Source organism: Populus euphratica, unplaced genomic scaffold (assembly GCF_000495115.2).
Source record: "Populus euphratica unplaced genomic scaffold, PopEup_1.0 scaffold22.1, whole genome shotgun sequence".
Taxonomy (NCBI): Eukaryota; Viridiplantae; Streptophyta; class Magnoliopsida; order Malpighiales; family Salicaceae; genus Populus; species Populus euphratica.
Genome location: NW_011499863.1, coordinates 2,003,781 through 2,022,192, shown reverse-complemented (window position 1 = coordinate 2,022,192; position 18,412 = coordinate 2,003,781). Strand labels below are relative to the sequence as shown.

Here is an 18,412-nt window from a genome sequence, read left to right as displayed (position 1 = left end):
TGAGGGTGTGGGGGGGGGGGGGAGATGCATGCAGACATGATATTTCAAGTGGGATAAGAAAGAAATAATGGATTAGACGTTAAGTTCAGACATGATTCCAAGTGGGATAAGAGAGAAAGGTTGGTTTAGACGTTAAGCTGTAGTCTCTGGCAAGAGAAATTTTGAAGGGACGTGTCAAAATATGAACTGGATCAAAATGCTTGCTTATATATTTAGTTTCCATGCTCCAGTGTAGTTTGATTAGGCTAAAAAACGTGGCTGCATTGATTTATCTTGATCGTTGCTGATGGGAATGAAATCATTCCCACGATCTTTTTGCCGAGCTCTTGATACCCTATATATGATCTAAAGTAGCGCAGAGTTTAGCAAACATTGTCAGAAAAGTATTTACATGTACTAATCATTGAGGAGGGGAATTCACTTCTAAACGGTGTTTTTTCCCTTTTAATTTACCTTTTAATAAAAATTTGTTTATTTTAGTTTTATGAATTAAGGTTTGATTAGTTAATTTGAATTTTTTAATTTATATTTAATTAATTTGAATTATTTATTTTTTATAAGATAGAGTAACATCAAATTAAATTCCACATAATTTAAATTTTTTTCAACTGAAAAAAACACGTTACCAAGACTTTAATAACTTACTGCATTGAAAAAATCAATGAGACCAGTGTAAAGTGCTAAAAAACTATTAATAACCTAATGTACTTGTACTCCTGTAAGAGTCAAAAAGAGAAATATAAGCGGCTATATACTTTCAAAGAAAAAAAAAGTTTAAGATCAGATAGCTTTAATCATTCGTCATGTTGGACTTCCCCTTCTAGGATATCACAAAATCTGATTTGAAGGTATACCTTGTACAGCTCAAGTCTCAGAATAAACTCAATCAGTACCAAATCAATTCGGTGGCAGAGAATTTTTCATTCGAGGTAAAATGAGGAGAATGATGCTGGCCCTTTTAGCTTAAGAATTACGAAGAGGCTAAAGCGGAGGACATATTTTTCTTAATTGGTTGTAAAATAGTCTAAATTATTTATTGCTATCTCTTGAACTGTATTTTGATGATTGTTCTATTTAAGGGGACAAATCAAGCACTTATTTCAGCAACATCTTAAATTTTACTTTCACTTCCACACGTGAGTTCACTGTGCTTACCCTCTGCAGCTCTTTTGTAGTAAAAAAGAGGGGCTATATCAGCCACTTTTACTGCTGTTTACATCCCCTCCTCAAGTAGGAGCAGCGGTCCTTTGTGCACATAAAATCTTATGGCACAAAGATTTTACCTGCCTTTTCTTGAGGCAATTTCCATGGTTTTGGCCATTAGTGTGTATTTTGTCCAACCGCATGTCCCATGATAGAAAATAAAGCAAAAGAGAGAATAAAAGGAAAGTAAACAGAACTCAGCTACCTTGTTTACCTAGTAAATTCAGGTCCTATAAGAAGTTGCCTTCTCTCCCATTCTCTACTTCTCTCAAGACATACATCCCTTCAACTGATATAGACAATAAAGAAAGAAAAATGGAAGATCACTGCAGTCTTCTTAACTGGTCATGCTTCTATCAAGATGAGGTAAGGCTATCAGCATGTATTCTTGTCTATTTCTTGTTACTGACCTTGTTCAATTCTGTTTCTTGTACTTGTTTTCAGACTAATGTAGATGTTTTTAACTTCTTTTTTACTGACTGCAGGGGATTGAAGACATAAGGCATCATCTCCTGTATACTACAGAACTTGAAACAGCAATTGTATCGGCAAAGGAGGAGATAGCAAGAAGAGAAATTGAGATATTCCACCTCAAAAATCTTTTGAGCAGGACAGTTAAGGAAAGAAATGACGCCCAGATACAATGCCGGAAACTAGTTTTGGACAAATTATCCTTCGAGCAACAACTGCTGCAAAATCAGCAGCAGCAGGAAATGCAGCAATTGAAGCAAGAATCTGCTTCACTCGCTCTAACTTACAGTAGTGAAGATGAATCCAAGGCTAGTGATTCCAACAATCACATCAGCTCTCCTGATTCTAGCAAAGTCATTGTTCCCTCGCAGTTTGGTGACCCAATTCCCCAGCAACCATCGCAATCATCACTTCCAGATGTGATACTTGAGTTAACAGCAGACAAACCACTTCCAGAGAAAGGGAAACTCTTGCAGGCAGTGAAGGAAGCTGGTCCGCTCCTCCAGACCCTTCTCCTGGCTGGACCACTCCCTCAATGGCAGCACCCACCCCAATTAGACTCCATCGAGATCCCACCAGTAACCATTTGTTCGCCAACATCTCGGCTAATACACGAAGACTCTTTCAACAGTTTCACTTCTTGTTTGAGCAAGAAGAGGGATCGAGACTTCGGCGAAGGTCCTGATTCTTCTTCACCTGCCACCAAGTATCAGAAAATTGTCCTCCATTAACCAAATCCTTAGTTCTTACACATAGTTCTCTAGTACTGTGGGGCATCCATCCTTTTCCTTACTGTTAATCATGACAAGGAAAGCAACTGGAAACGGATGGCCTAGCTATTATGCATCAGTTTGGAATTTGTAAACTACTTTTGTCTTAGATATTAATGATTCTAACTTCTATGGAAAGTCAGGTGGAGACTAGAGTACTGTATAATGTGAAAATGGGTACTGAATTCTCCATGTTAGCTGGAAAATTTTGTATCAATATATTGCTTTTCTCTTTCACACAAATTTTGCAGCAATATTCTTTGCTCCATGTAGCCATATTTTGAGTGGTGCTCATGTTATTTCCTCATGCTTTTGCTTTTCGGGTTAAATGTTACGAGTAAAGAAATGATGTTAAGTATGACCATGACTAGTAATCATATAAATAAATTTTTTCCCCTTATATTTTTTTCCCTTTCCATGAAGCACACCAACCATTCATGGTGAGTGTCTGCCATTATAAGTGCATCTAATTAGACCCACTATCATGCATGACCAACTCTTTGAGCTGGACCAGTTAAAGAGCAACAACGATATCAACAAGACCCATCATCATCATAAACTTTACATTAGCTAAGAAATTATTAACCTAACTAAGCTAAAGTTCCTGAGGAGACTTTTTTTTCTGGCATCGAAGGGGGAGAACAAGCTAGAAATTAACGTTTCTTCGTCGGAGCAAAGCAATCCCAACCATATTATAAGGTTTCTAGCAGATGGTGTCTTGACTCAACACCGTGTCCATGAATTCACAACCATTTTCTTCTCGACATGTATGCCTCGTACCAGCCTCCCATTGGCGAGACGAAAGCCTGGTCAGTTAATGTTAAAACTGGGCATGAATTCTTCAAAGCTGCCACAGCCAGCTTTCACATTCAAAGAGAGGTCATGGTCACAGGTCATTGTTTTGCTTTAGACCACTAGTGCATCGAGCCAATGAAAAATCTAGGAGCCAAATAGATTTCATGGATGTTAATTTTCTGTGACCCTTTATCACCATCATGATGGATTGCACATGCATAGAATTGTATGTTTCACAAATCTGGTCCCACGCGTTTTGCTAGATCAACTTAAGTTGTAAATTACTGGATAAGACTAGACAAATCCATGGTCTTTACAGCTAATTGAACGGAATATACACCTGGTCTCTTAACAACTAGACCAAAGCTAGTCTTGATTCTCTTGAACCATACTTTGGATTTATGACATTACCGTAACATACAAGCATCCAGGCTTGCTACCAGACATTCCTTTCACCAGGAAAATAAAAATAAAATTAAAAATTTACCAGACATTCTATATGGGCCTCTGAAGATGACGAATGGCTGTATCTCGAGATTTATCATCTTGGGCTTGTCATGTAAACTCTCTCAGCAAATTGCCTTGGGTTCTAGCCTGGTTTCTCTAGATCTTTTGTCCAGCAACGCAGGGCATGCAGTGGACTGTACCGCAGCGAAAATATACTGTGGTATTTTTGTTAATCAACTGCATTGACGAACAACACTGACAGTATATTTGAGAGTGTAACGTAAAATGTTTTTTTAAAATAATTTTTTATTGATATGGGAACATAAAATCTATAAAAACACTAAAAAAATATTGATTTAATATTTTTATAAACCAAGGTATTAAAAAAAACATTTAAAAATAGAAGTAGAAGCGGTGCTCAATTTGTCCCAACGCATATGATATTATGCCACGAAGCCACATGCACTTCCTTTCAATGGTGAACCAATCTATATGACACAATTTCTCATGAAAACGTGCACGAGAGGCAATTCAACTTTTGGTCATTTCCCCATGTATATTTTTGTCGTGAAAAACGAATTCATGTGCCCTATTATTTGTTTTTGGAATCATGTATGTTAGAGCTGGACCGTGCTAGACGGGCCTGCTTATATTTTTCAGTCATGTACACGAACCCATGTGCTTTGTTTTTGAATAATGTTACTTTTGTCGAAAAAAAGTTTTTTCTCTGGCTGGACTCGCAACGACTTGACCAGAGGACTTCCCTCCTAGCGTGATGTGGTTTCGATGCTAAAAAAGATGAATTTTTTTTCTTGTTATTTATCAATTTTTTCTTTTAAGAGGTAATTCTATCCAATTTATGGGATTCATTCACAAGAGCATTTAATATATGAAATTTCGTAAGACATAATTTCGGTAAAATTGCACTTATTCTTTATTTCTTTAATTTATTTCTTGTTATTTATCATTTTTTATTTAAAAAACTAACCCTATCCAGTTTATTGGATTTTTGCACAAGACCATTTAATACATGGGATTATATAAAACATAATTCTGGTAAAATTACTACTATTCTTCAATTTTTCTGCCTCAATCACATAGATTATACAATGGAACCGTGCTTGGAGGGCTTGAAATGAAACTAGACACTAGCAATCAAAGAACTTGGCCCATATCAAGAAAACAAAAACTTATTTTATTTGATTAGGCTCATGAGTTTTGATCATATGGCCCACTAGTAAACATAAGGAAATGTCGATAATACCACTCCACTCAAAACTTGCAACGACAACATTGGGTGGGTGCTGTGATCAACTGTGAAGTGGCAATATGACTGGGCTTTCCTTGAACGAGAGGCTGGGTAATCGTATGGGCCGTAAACTACCTAGAAAAGTATTTTTTGGGTTTTCTAAAGTCCAGAAAATGTTCGCAATATTTGGGTCCAGGCCCAGTTACCTATGTTTTGCCCGGGATGTAAATATCTGACTTGATTTTCTGTTTACAAAAAAAATCTACGTCGGTAAAATAAGTATCCCGCCTCCCACAAGGAGAGAAGAAAATCACCTGATGGTATAAACATCACGTCTCGCATAAGGAGAAGAAGAGCCAATCAATGATGGTGCTTACTTCGCTCTCCTCTTCCCTTCTCTCGTCACTATCATCACTGACCGGTCTGCGTCCTTCAAATTCCAACGTTTGTTTTTCTTCTTCACTTCCTTCTCCACGACGCCGTCTCAATCGCAAACCAAACCACCACCACCGCAACCGCCATCTCTCGCTTCCTCTCCTCTCCAGAACCTCGCCTACACGCTCCATTCACTGCTCCTCTTCCTTCTCTTCCATGCCTCTAGAAGTTTCAACATCCCCTTCTCAGGTTCTCCTCTTTAATCAATGAGTTAATTCGTTTCTTGTGACTTCAAATCATGATTATGATTAAAAAGGATGATACAGTTACAGGACAGTTTGCTGTGTTCAAGGGCATTTTGGGTAACTCAATCTATAATCGCGTGGAATGCGGATGTTGTTAGAGACGGTTCTTGTTATTTATACGCTAGCCAAACCGCTGCGTTATCCGTTACTGATAGTGAAGTTGAAGGTCATGACTTTAAAATCAAGCTCGAGGAAGACAGCGGCGGCATTCCACAAAATGTAAGGCTTATTTAATTTATTTTTATTTTGATGATGATGATTTATTTTTGGACATTTTTTAGGTGATTGCGAAATTTCCTCATATTAGAGATTACAAAGCTTTCAGAGTTCCTTCAACTGTGGATGCCAAATCTCTTGTCAAATGCCAGCTAGCCGTCGCAACATTTGGCTGTGAGTTTTTTGTTCATTGCTTGTTTTTTCTAAGAGATTTTGTTGGTTGGCCTAAACCTAGAGATTACTGTGAATATGCACATAGACTTAATGATCAAACATGCGGTTAGAAGTTAATCATGTGATATTGCGGTCTGTTGTTTTGTTTGGTTATATTATGTAGCGGCATGGGTATTGAGTTGTTTGTTCTAAAGGCATTTAGAGATTGTTTTGTATGTATATTAACGATGAAATGCTTCATGGTTAGGTAGTTATTTTCATGATACTGTGTTCTCTTCATTTTTGGCAGCTGATGGGAAATGCAGCTATGCTACTGGTTTGCAGTTACCTGGTGTTCTAGATGAATTGTTTGCATATGATGGTCCCCTTGGTGCGCATTATTCAGAAGATGCTGTGTCCCTCTACCTGTGGGCTCCTACTGCTCAAGTATATGACATTTCGCAACAGATTCTTTATGGTCAGTTTGTTTTTTGTCAAGCCGTCTTCTTCTACACTATAAGTCATGTTTTTTTTTCCTGCTTCAAAATAGGCAGTGTGTGCCTGTGTTTACAAGAATGCGAACAGCAGCGATCCAGTGGAAGTTGTTCAGTTGAAGGAGGTTAATGGAGTTTGGAGTGTTGAAGGATCAAAAGACTGGGAAGGTTGTTATTATGTGTATGAAGTGAATGTCTACCATCCTAGCACCTTACGCGTTGAAAAATGCTATGCAAATGATCCATATGCTAGAGGGTATGCTGGCTGTCTCAATTTGCTGACAATTCTCTGAAATAGTGAAGTCGTTTACAAACTCTGATTATGGCATTGCTAATCGTAATATAGCATTGCCAATCATCATATTATGTTTGCATTTGTATTTTGTGTATACAGATGTGAAATTCCTCTGATTTTATGCTGTTTTTTTTGTTGGAACAGTCTCTCACCAGACAGCCAGAGGACATTATTTGTGAATCTTGATTCAGATACTTTAAAACCTGAAGGATGGGAGAAATTAGCTGATGAAAAACCCATTATACTTTCTTTTTCAGACATAAGTATCTATGAATTGCATGTAAGGGATTTCAGGTAAAAAAAAACTAACGCCCTTGAATCTTGGCTCTATAATCTGGCTCATCTTCAATGTTATATTTCTGGAAAGAAAAAAAAATTCCAGTTTCAGGCTTATGTGCTAGTAAAAAGAGTTAGCCGAAGTTTTAATTGCTCTGATGATATGCTGAAGTTTGTAGGTTCTTATTCATTCTAAAACCTATGTGCCTATTGTAGTGCCAATGATCATACTGTGCATCCTGACTTTCAGGGTGGTTATCTGGCCTTCACGCTGGAGGTAGTTCCGCTCTTTTGACCCCTAATATTAGAATCTACTGCTCAAAAGTGTTGGATTGTTTTGCATGTATTAGAAGTAACTGATATGATAGTGACTTAACACCGGTAAGCACATTCTTCTTGAAGGATTCAGCAGGTGTACTTCATCTAAAGAAATTATCAAATGCTGGTATCACTCATGTCCATTTGCTGCCTACCTTTCAATTTGCTGGTGTTGATGATGTCAAGGAGAACTGGAAGTGCGTGGGTAAGTATTTTATCGTAGCTCATATTCTAGTGATTGTGCGCGTTCACATGTAATGCAGTTTATGGATTGCCACAAACTTAGTTCCGCGAAATGGTTTAATTTTTTTAATGTACCTAAATTGCTTAAACTGATTTTTGAAATGAGATATACTGTCATGTGTTGGCTATCATTAATTTGTATGACATTTAGGCTTCAACAGATAGCACAGTGCTGGAAAAATTACCGCCAGATTCAACTGAGCAACAAGCTCAGATCACATTAATCCAAGATGATGACGGGTATAACTGGGGGTATGCTCCTAAATCCTGACTTGGACAAATATCACCGAGTTTATTATGTCTTCATGTTAAAACAGTTTTATCGTTTTGTTTTCCTTGTGGAGGTACAATCCTGTTCTATGGGGGGTCCCTAAAGGAAGTTATGCTAGCAACCCAATTAGTTCGTGCCGCACAATTGAGTTCAGAAAGATGGTTCAGGTCTGGCTTTCTTATTCTGTTGCTAATGCCTTTTGTCCTCGTCTTCATAATGTCAGGGCAGCCATTTTGTTTTTTTAACTATCTGTGTTATGGACCACTGTTATACTGCTTTGATGGTGTAGGTAGTCAACTTAGTTAATGCTTAATCATTTTCTTGCAATTGAATCCTCTTGATTTGCAGGCACTTAACCGTATCGGCCTTCGTGTTGTATTGGATGTTGTCTACAATCATTTGCATGGAAATGGTCCCTTTGATGAGAATTCTGTTCTTGACAAGGTTTTTATAGTTATTATTCTTTTAATATCCAGTCCAACCATGCTTTTCTAATAGTACTTGTGGTTGTAGGATTAATTTACTGAGAAAATTACTAACAAGGCTGATATGTTTGGTTATTGTGGAAGGTTAGCCCTGGCTACTGTCGTAACTCTTAAGTTTTCCATGTAGATTGTTCCAGGTTATTATTTGAGAAGAAACACTGATGGGTTTATCGAGCATAGCACATGTGTGAATAACACTGCTAGCGAGCATTATATGGTTGAGCGGTTGATCATTGATGATATGTTAAACTGGGCTGGTAATTATAAGGTAGTTATTTGCTCTGCGATGCCATTTTGTTTTTACATTTCCTGACCTGGCTTCTCTTCCTCTCTTATATTTTGAAATATACATTCCTTCTCGTTTTACAATAAGTGATAGTGATTTTCCAAGTTCATAAATTGAATTGTTGCTGGCTTATGGCAGAGCTTTATGAAAGTCATTTTTCCATCTGTTGGAATTTCAATATATGTTTTTTATAAGTTGATGACAGTTCATTGTATGCCATGTTGTCAGGTTGATGGGTTCCGCTTTGACCTTATGGGTCATATAATGAAAAGCACAATGGTACGGGACTCTTGAATCCATGTCTTACCTTTTTACATATATCATTTTATATAAATTATTTGCATGGGAGAAATTCTTGTAATATTAATGCTCTAGTTTCCTCTGACATGTTTACGAGTTATATCAAGTTGCTAAGTAACATGTTTTCTGTTAGCCTGCCACATAAGTCATTATCAAGAGAAAATGATTTGCTCTGTTGCTGGACCAAGGAGCAAAACTAATTATATAGCATTGTGTCTTTTTGACGCATGGATTCTTTGACATGCTAAACAATTCCAGGAGCTGAAACTTGTATCGGATTTGATAGGGGTGAGCATTTTTGGTTCGGTTTGTTTTGAACAAAAAAAAAAACCAAACTAAATTTATTTTTTATTTTTTTAAAATTTAAACTGAAACAGGTTCATACCAACCAGTTTTAGTCTGGTCCGGTCTGGTTTATATTGTTGAAAAACCAAAAAAAATATAAAAAAGTAACACAGAGATCTAAGCGCTAGAAATAATCTTTCCCTTCATTAGATTCAATCTTTGACCTTTAAGACAAGCACACACACACAAAAAAAAAAAACTATTGCCTCTGATGCTTTTATCAAGATAGAAGACATGCTCTTGTTTTACCCCCGCTTCTGGTGGGTCTACCCTTGCTACTCTCTTATAGTAATTAGCAGTTATCCCAAACAAATTGTAAATACTACACTATTGTGGGCAGATCAATGACTACTGGACTAGATGGCCTCCTCGACATTTGACAGAAAAATGATATGTTAAATGCACTTGCAAGATACTTGCTATTAAGGTTATGAAAGAAGGCAAAATAAATCAACAATAGAATATGACTCCAGATATATTAATAGCCAACAAAGAGCAGCGCTCGATTACTGGAACTAAACAGCACCCCTATCTTACTTATCAAGAAGGAGAACTAGGACCAATTTTTCAAAGAGAATGAAAGACAAAGATTAGGAGTAAGAAAGTTGAAGAGAGAAGAGTCTTGATGGCTTGGGGTGGGTAGGTCTAATTAGCATGGGAAGAAAAGAAAGTTTCATATTTATACCATTGTCTTTTTTAACTCAGTTTAGTTCGGTTTGAACTGATTTGGTTTGGTTTGGTTAATTCTGTTTTAGCTTTCTAAAACCAAACCTGAGCTGAACTGATTTTTCTTTTTTAATTTTTTCTAATTGGCTCAACCTGCATTTTTTCATAGTTCGATTTTCTCAATTTTTTTTTTGTGGTTTTTTTTTGCTCACCCCTAGGATTTGATGTTCAAGCAATTCTTTATTGGATCATGCCAACAAAAATCGAGAGCCATGCCCACTCAACCATTGTTATTTGTGTGTAGGTGAAAGCGAAAGATGCAGTCAACAGGCTGACAAAGGAAAGAGATGGAATTGATGGTTCAAGTGTCTATATGTAAGTTTGGAGCATGTAGTAAGTTTTTTTCTTTCTGCCGTAGTTATACTGTTAGTGCACCATAATTACTTTGTTTTCTTCTTTTCTCTTGGATGAGGGCCTTGGAAATTGTTTGTTGCTTCCGATGACATTCCAATGGCATAAGTTGCTGATTGACTCTTCTGTTTATATAGATACGGAGAAGGTTGGGACTTTGGTGAAGTTGCTAACAATGGGCGTGGGATAAATGCTTCACAGTTCAATATTGGTGGGACTGGAATTGGAAGGTACTATCTGTTATTTTAGATTTTACAATAAATTGCTCCTTCTGTGCCAAAAAGAAAATTTTCAGACACATGGATATTATACAAGCATTTCCCTTTTGTCAGCATTGCATGGTTGATCTTGTAACAACTGAAAGAATTCTACCAACTTCAACTGCTTCTTGGGACCAATTTTAATTTATTAGAAACCCCTTGTTGTTAGGAAAAAAAAGTTAACAATTATTTTATGTGGAGTTGAAGCCTTAGAACCGGCTTTACCCAGAATCAATTCCTAAAGTTATCTTTTGATTTCTGTAATTTGCACAGGAAACACCCATCTTCTCACTTTAGTGATTTAAGTTTGATTAGTTTTCAGAGGCACTTTGGCTTCATGAAATATTGGGAAATCCAATTTCAGTTTTAATGATCGAATTCGGGATGCAATGCTTGGGGGATCTCCATTTGGCCATCCTCTCCAGCAAGGATTTGTGACTGGGCTAATGTTGCAGGTAATCATTATTAACGGAAAGGCAATGAACTTTCATGGATAAGTGACTTGCTGACAATTCTGAGGAAATATTTTTGGGCAGCAAAGAAAAAAATATTTTATAGCTAAAATTTTATTATCTTTTACACAAGGGTTTTCCTAAATTAATATTTTCTTGGTTAAATGTAGAAGTTTCTTCCCCTATTCTATTGTTCTATATCTCTGAAATATTTACTATGCATCTGGAAACATTTTGTTGTGTGTCTGCTGGTTGAATCTTCATGCCACTTTTGGCCTATTAACAACAGCCATTTTTCTAGTCAAGGGTTTGATTTGCCAGGCTGTACAAAGGTCTGATATTGACCAATTACAACAAGGACAACAAAACCAACCCTCAACCCCAAACTAACTGTGGTCAGCTAAATGGATCCTATTACGCCATTCTGCGCGATCATATACCAGATCTGCCTCAATATGGAGAGAATTTAAACCCTTCTGATGTTGACTATTCTTAGAGAAGTTGTGCTTTCTTTTGCAATTTCTGGAGGACATATGGATTCAGTTTCAAAAGTGTGTAAAAGGAGCTCATTATAAATATATTTATACTGAACTCATCTGCCATCACTAGGTGGTCTATGTTTTTCCTTTAAAGTCATTTTGTTAAGCAAACTATTTTGCAGCATTTTGTCTAGTAGTTTGTCTGTATTACATCTTGGTTTGGCTGGATCTTTGAAATGCTTAACTGGACAATTATGCTTTTAGTTTGAGGTGCAATACTGTATGATCTTTCAATTCCTCTATATTTGTGGTTACAGCGGCTTTCCTGAATAGTAATTGATTCTTCTGTAGCCTAATGGTCATGATCATGGTGGAAAAGATGTTGAAGAACTCATGCTTTCTGCAGCAAAAGATCACATCCAGGTTAGTTATCTTAATGCTGTCCCATATTTAATGGTGTTGAACAGATGAACTTTTAAGTTCAGATGAGTTTGTGCAGCGTAGTGTCCATGACTTCTGTGATGTTCTTACATGCATGGAAAATTTCAAATGAACTTATATTTAAAACACCCAGTATTTTCCTTGGACTGAAAATGCTATGGATCTATTGGCTGGGCGCCATATCAAAGCTTAAGTATAAAGGTTCAGTTATGTGCTTTTTTACCCGGCATTGGAAATATGCGACTGATTTATGTTGGAAATGTTTCTAGGCTAGAAATCGAAGCAAATATAAATAATTTTTTCCCCACATTTTCTATCCACGTATTGGTTAATAACTCAAGAAAAAAGAAACTTTTAAAATGCTGATCACAGAATGGCCCAATTCACGGAAAGATTAGATTTGTTGGGAAGATGAGGACCAGGAAGCCTCTCTGGGCCAGTGTACATTTATCTTTCTGTCACCCTCAGTATTAAACCTTTTGTTTGCTCATTTTTTGATAACCAATAAGTCATTTGGTTCATTTAATTATCCTAAAGTCATGATTTTATCATTAATTAATTGATTTCATGTTGTCCAGGTTGGGATGGCTGCAAATTTGAGGGATTATGTACTGACCAATAGTGATGGGAAAGAGGTATACATCATCCTGCAGTGCAGAGATCTGTTTTACTGTTGAATATTTTAGACCGTACATCTAGACTTGGTTCAACCGCATGGTTAATATGAATAATTAAGCTATCCTCAATTGGCTTCTCCAAATGTTGAAAGTACATAGAATATTTAATCCACACAGTAAGATACTCCTTCTCTCAAGCCTACAATAGATCAGGCATGCCATATATTTATGGTAAAAAAATTTAACGTTCTCTTTTGGGTATTTCCTTACCTATAAATATTTGGAGATTGGCTAACCTTAAATTTTTTGTTATATTGCTTTTCTCAGGTAAAAGGGATGGAAGTTTTAACTTATGGTGGGGCACCTGTTGCATACGCTTTACACCCTGCAGAAACAGTAAGGATAATTTTATTATGACTTTCAGGGAACTTTTCATCTTGTTCTGAGATGATGAAATAGGAACACATATGAAACATCACTCAAGACACATTTTATGGTTTGCCATAATGCTTTTACTAAATAAATTCCTTACATATGCTCTCTGGCAAGCATTATTTCCCTTCGCTGGCTAGACATGTATCATTTAATACTTGTTTGCAATTATCTAGACTCTGAATCATGCATTAGCACTTCCCTTTGTCAGAGTGTTTGTTTTGCTGCTGAACTCAATAATTTTTTCACTTTTAATTGTCATCACTGTTAATACATCTCCATCAGATAAGGATAATTTGCAAAACATTGTTATCGACTTTTTTGGTTGTTTTTCAGATCAATTATGTTTCTGCTCATGACAATGAAACCCTATTTGATGTTGTAAGCATGAAGGTACGATCAATATGCTTTTAGAGTGTTTGATTTTAGCCCTTTCTCACAGACCCAATGCTGTTTTACAATAGTAGTATATATGACACTGTTCTAACTCATCTCCTTACTGTAGACTCCAATGGAAATTTCTGTAGATGAGAGATGCAGATTAAATCATTTGGCAAGTAGTGTAATAGCATTGTCACAGGTAGAGTTCATGTCATTTGTTGTTCAGCGATGTATTTTCATGATTCAAACTAATGATTTTTGTTTTAATTTTCATCACGAGTATAATAAATGTCCTTTTTAAAATGTGCTTCTTGAGGATAATGTTAGATAGCTTGTTGTCTTCAATGAATGAGGCTCTTTAGTTAGTGCATTAATAATATCTTCAACATGTTTGAAAACGGTGGAAGATTTGAAATAATGAATTGTTAACGTAGCTGGTTAGAATTTGGGTTCCTTTCAACACTTGTATCCTGTATAGGACATGTTTGTAATCAGGCTGATAACTGAAACTGTACAACCAATCATGTAACCTGTTTTACAGGACTCCCAAACTTTCCTTCCCAATAATCGTTTATGAGTCCGTAGTCATAAATACTAGTGTTTTTTGTTTTTCCCCATTCTACTCTTCTGTTCCTGAAGAAGATAGAAAAAGGAAGCTAGCGAGCACATCATGCAAGCTCACTTGACCATTTTAATTTACTATAATTTAATTGTCTAGTACTTTGTTTGCTAGGGTTTTAAGGCATGAGAAAGCCATGCAACATTATCATGATTAAAGGTCAATTTGCTCTGTACTTGTTATCTTATGATGACTTGACAGTGTTTCCTGCTTGTTTAAGGGAATACCGTTCTCCCCACTCTACTCTTCTGTTCGTGAAGAAAATAGAAAAACAGAAGCTAGTGAGAAAATCATGCAAACTACATTTACTTAACCATTTTAATTCTCTAAAATTTAATTATGTCTTGTACTTTGTTTGCTAGGATTTCAAGGCATAAGAAAGCCATGCAACATTATCATGTTTCACGTTCAATTTGTTTAGTACTTGTTATCTTATGATGACTTGACAGTGTTTTCTGTTTTTTAAGGGAATTCCATTTTTCCACTCTGGTGATGAGATGCTACGCTCAAAATCGCTTGATCGTGACTCTTACAACTCTGGTGATTGGTTCAACAGGTCTTCTGTTATTCTTGTTTTCAAGTTGCTATCTCAATTAATTAAATCTGACTCAAATATTTATATTCTAATTAATTATAAATTTGTCATTACGATAATATTGCATGTTTTTAACATTTTGCTAGTAGATTCTATTCATATTTTCTTGTTATGTGGTGATGCCTCTCATGTTCCTTAGTTTACTTGTAACTAATTTCAGGCTAGATTTCACTTACAATTCCAACAACTGGGGGGTCGGCCTTCCTCCAAAGCAGAAAAATGAAAAGCACTGGCCACTGTAAGCAAGACTTTAGTGTTAATCATTGTCATGCGATTTGAAGTACCTGGTTGTGTTGATTAATTTCTTTGCTCTACAAAATACTGTTATGATATATATAACTGGTTTTCATGGTACTTGGTATCTTGGAGGAGGAAAAAAAGAACTGCTTTTCATGGTTTGTCCTCTAGAGCATCTAACACAACGTTTCTCTTGAAATTCTGGATGTCTCTTTTCCTCAGAATAAGACCAAGACTGGCTGATCCATCCTTCAAGCCTCAGAAGAATCATATCCTTGCTGCTATCAATAATTTTTTAGATGTGTTACAAATCCGATATTCGTCTCCACTTTTTCGTTTGACGACAGCTAATGCTATTCAGGTAAGAATTTTCAGTTATAACTTGCTGATTTGGTATGGTTTTGAGATTTTAATGTGAACACTGCCTATGTAACAAAAAGGTCCTTTATGCAATTGGTCTCTTCTTGCCCTTTATTGAAACCTTAGTTTTAATCCTCCTATACCTTGGAGGAACCTCATGTGACAGAACTTGATAGTTGACTATTCAATTACCTGAAGTGTAAACAGGTTCGGCTTGACCTCGGCTGGCCTTATGCTTACCATCTTTTGATTGTATGGACTATGAGAAGGACCAAGATCGTGTGATCTCAACTCTTGACCTATGTTGACATGGCAATAAAGTGTGGCAGTAGTTTCCTACATAAGGGTGTTAACTGTCTTATGTTTTTTGTTTAGTTTTTAATTAAGAGACAGTAAATTACCTAATCAAGTTAAAAAAGCTATTTTAATTTTCAGAATTTAAAATAACTAAATAGAGGGAGCCAACTTTCAATATGCGGCTCATTTTCCATTATCCATGTCATTGAATCGAGAGTTGGGGCCACTCTACCTTTTCCCTTATGGGAAACACTTTTTCAATGCCAAAATGAACTTCAATTTCTATGCATATGGCCTCCTCCAGATTTATTCTTTCTAATTTTCTTGGAAAGTTACATGGAGAAAAGTGTACGTTTTAGGCTTAAATAGTTGATGTTCTCCATTTCCATCTTATCTTTAGAGTAGCTGTGATCAAATAACTATTCCATCTTAATCTTCAGACCAGCAGTTGATCAAATAACTATGGCCTGCATGATCTTGAAACTTTGTGAACTAGACTAGATTGATGTCATTCCTCGATTATTCAACAATTCAGTGCATTCTTCAAAAAAATCACTCATATTTGATTGTTATTTTTCATGATATTTTCTTTGTTCTTTCTTTTCCTACATTTTCAGTGCTTAATTGTAACTTTGGTTTGTTCTCAAAATAAAAGCAATATCTAAAATTGCAGCGGCGTCTTTCACCTAATCTCTCACAATGCTTTCTTCTGGGTTTCTCCCTTGTCCTGTCTTTTTATATGTATCAGATTAGTAGTGAGTATATCATTATTATGACACACTAATTGGCATCCAGGAACGGGTACGATTCCACAACACTGGTCCTTCATGGGTCCCTGGTGTTATAGTGATGAGTTTTGAAGATGGCCATAGAGGTGTTCCAGGATTAACTCAACTGGATCCCATGTGGGTGAACATATATCACTGCTTCTACTATGATTCTGAATTGTGCAATGACTGATTGTATTATGGCCTGTTCTACAGCTACTCTTTCATTGTGGTGATCTTCAATGCCAGTCCATCTGAGGTATCTTTTGCCAGTCCTGTATTGCGGGCAAGAACTTTTCAGCTGCATCCTATACAGGTAGTTATCTTCCGAAATTCTTTTGGGACAGAGCACTAATGACCTAGTTTTCAGTGGAACTCTCTAAATAATACTTCTAATAGAGCATTAAGTTTCCTACTCTCTCTCTCTCGGTGGACTAGCTGGGATAAGTTTAGGGTAGCTGTTTTTGAGGTTATAGAAAATACTGCGTTTAACTTGCACAAACAGTGACAAATATGGGAGGGATGGTGGCCATAAGTTTTTTTTGTTCCATGCTGTTTTTCTCCTTCATTTGGATGTTAATTTCTGTTGGAAAATGTTGTTTTCTATTTAACGTTTTTTCCTTTATGGGAATTTCGATGCAGGCTATGTCAGCTGATGAAGTTGTGAAGAACTCATCATATGAAACATCCACAGGGTGCTTCACTGTGCCCCCGAGGACAACATCAGTTTTTGTGGAGTATCGGTAAATTGACACCATCCACCACCATACACGGTGGTGAATATGCATCTTTTATGTCATATTTCGTAAGGTGAGCATAATAATCAGCAATTGATCCTGCTGAAATCCCACACCAGAAATAGACATGTACGAATTGAAAACTTGTTGGTATGAAATGAAATATAAATTTAACTGGGTTGAACCATTGAATTTCATTAGAAAAGCTCCTTTTCTTGTCTCAATCTTCTCTTAATTGATCATTGGGGTGGCTCGATTTTTCCCTTGGGAAGAGTCCTAGGCTGTTGACATCGTTAGATGGTTCTTGGTTTCCTTCGGGAAGAGTCATAGACTGTTGACATCGTTAGATGGTTCTTGGTTAGTGATCAAACACGCTTTACTTTTAACAGAATTAGATGGAGATTTCTGTCCTCAATTATTCTAGTCTGTTTATGGTTCGGTGAACAAGAGTTGGTTAAGAAGTTGCTTCATAAGACAAATGAGTGCAAGAGGAGCCTAACTATCAGAGGTGTGAACGAAGCTTGGTAGAGTATTTTTTATCTTTCAAAATGTTTTTTTTTTATTCTTTAAAAAAAAATATTTTTTATTTCGATACATTCAAATAATAAAAAAAACTTTCAAAATTTTCAAAAACATGGAAACCTATCACATTATAAATTGGAAGCCAAACAAATATTTTATTTTTCTATATAACCCACGTCTGTTTCAAGGATTACCTCACACCGACAGCCTAGAGCAATAGAACCAACTCATAATAACACATGGTCTGATAACCATGGCTAATTCCATGTTGAAATAATCAGTTCGTACTAGGGCGGCTTTCAGTCTGTAGATGTTGGTATTTTTCATCACCGAATTCATGCGGTTGTTGATTTTAATATGTATATTTTTTTATTTTTAAAAAATTATTTTTAAAAAATTATTTTTTTATTTTTAAAAAATTATTTTTAATATCACCTTATTAAAATGATTTAAAATTATAAAAAAATGATTTTTTAAAACATTGTTTAAAATGCAATTTCAAACTGCAACTAAATAATAAGAGATTATTTGGGTTGCTACTAGTAATTTAACAGCACTAGAGTAATTTTAGGTTTGGAGGTTGTGATTTATCCAGGGAAGAAAGGGGAGAAAGTAGATGTGATTTGCAATATTATAGCAGTCCAATCAGTTGTATCTCGCCTTTTTCTAGTGATTTTACTCCCAAGTCAACTGAGCCGAGTTGAGCATTGGGTAGATCTATTTACAGGTGTAGATGTATAGTGTTAAAAAAAAAAAAAAGAATTTTGAGTCTGATAATTTTTAAAGTATTTTTTTATTTAAAAATATATTCAAATAATATATTTTTTATTTTTTAAAATTAT

The 18,412-nt window shown here is 36.0% G+C and overlaps 2 protein-coding genes across 3 annotated transcripts; both read left to right on the top strand.

Moving 5' to 3' along the window:
* Positions 1–1,404: 1,404 nt before the first annotated feature.
* Positions 1,405–2,687, top strand: LOC105125543 (uncharacterized). Its single transcript, XM_011026040.1, has 2 exons — positions 1,405–1,569; positions 1,689–2,687. The coding sequence occupies exons 1-2, from the start codon at positions 1,519–1,521 to the stop codon at positions 2,403–2,405; spliced, it is 768 nt and encodes a 255-aa protein (XP_011024342.1). The 5' UTR covers positions 1,405–1,518; the 3' UTR covers positions 2,406–2,687.
* Positions 2,688–5,221: 2,534 nt separating this feature from the next.
* LDA (limit dextrinase) lies at positions 5,222–17,268 on the top strand. 2 transcript variants are annotated; one of them, XM_011026039.1, is made up of 27 exons: positions 5,222–5,559; positions 5,643–5,834; positions 5,897–6,005; positions 6,295–6,431; positions 6,535–6,734; positions 6,918–7,067; positions 7,266–7,326; positions 7,452–7,572; positions 7,772–7,862; positions 7,955–8,048; positions 8,230–8,325; positions 8,494–8,634; positions 8,881–8,931; positions 10,268–10,338; positions 10,512–10,604; positions 10,999–11,089; positions 11,917–11,988; positions 12,585–12,641; positions 12,951–13,019; positions 13,392–13,448; positions 13,561–13,635; positions 14,523–14,611; positions 14,811–14,888; positions 15,110–15,248; positions 16,340–16,449; positions 16,528–16,627; positions 16,954–17,268. In XM_011026039.1, the coding sequence occupies exons 1-27, from the start codon at positions 5,299–5,301 to the stop codon at positions 17,056–17,058; spliced, it is 2,910 nt and encodes a 969-aa protein (XP_011024341.1). In that variant the 5' UTR covers positions 5,222–5,298; the 3' UTR covers positions 17,059–17,268. The 2 variants fall into 2 exon arrangements, with proteins under 2 accessions (XP_011024341.1, XP_011024340.1); XM_011026038.1 differs by having other exon boundaries at positions 5,637–5,834.
* The last annotated feature ends 1,144 nt before the right edge of the window (positions 17,269–18,412 follow it).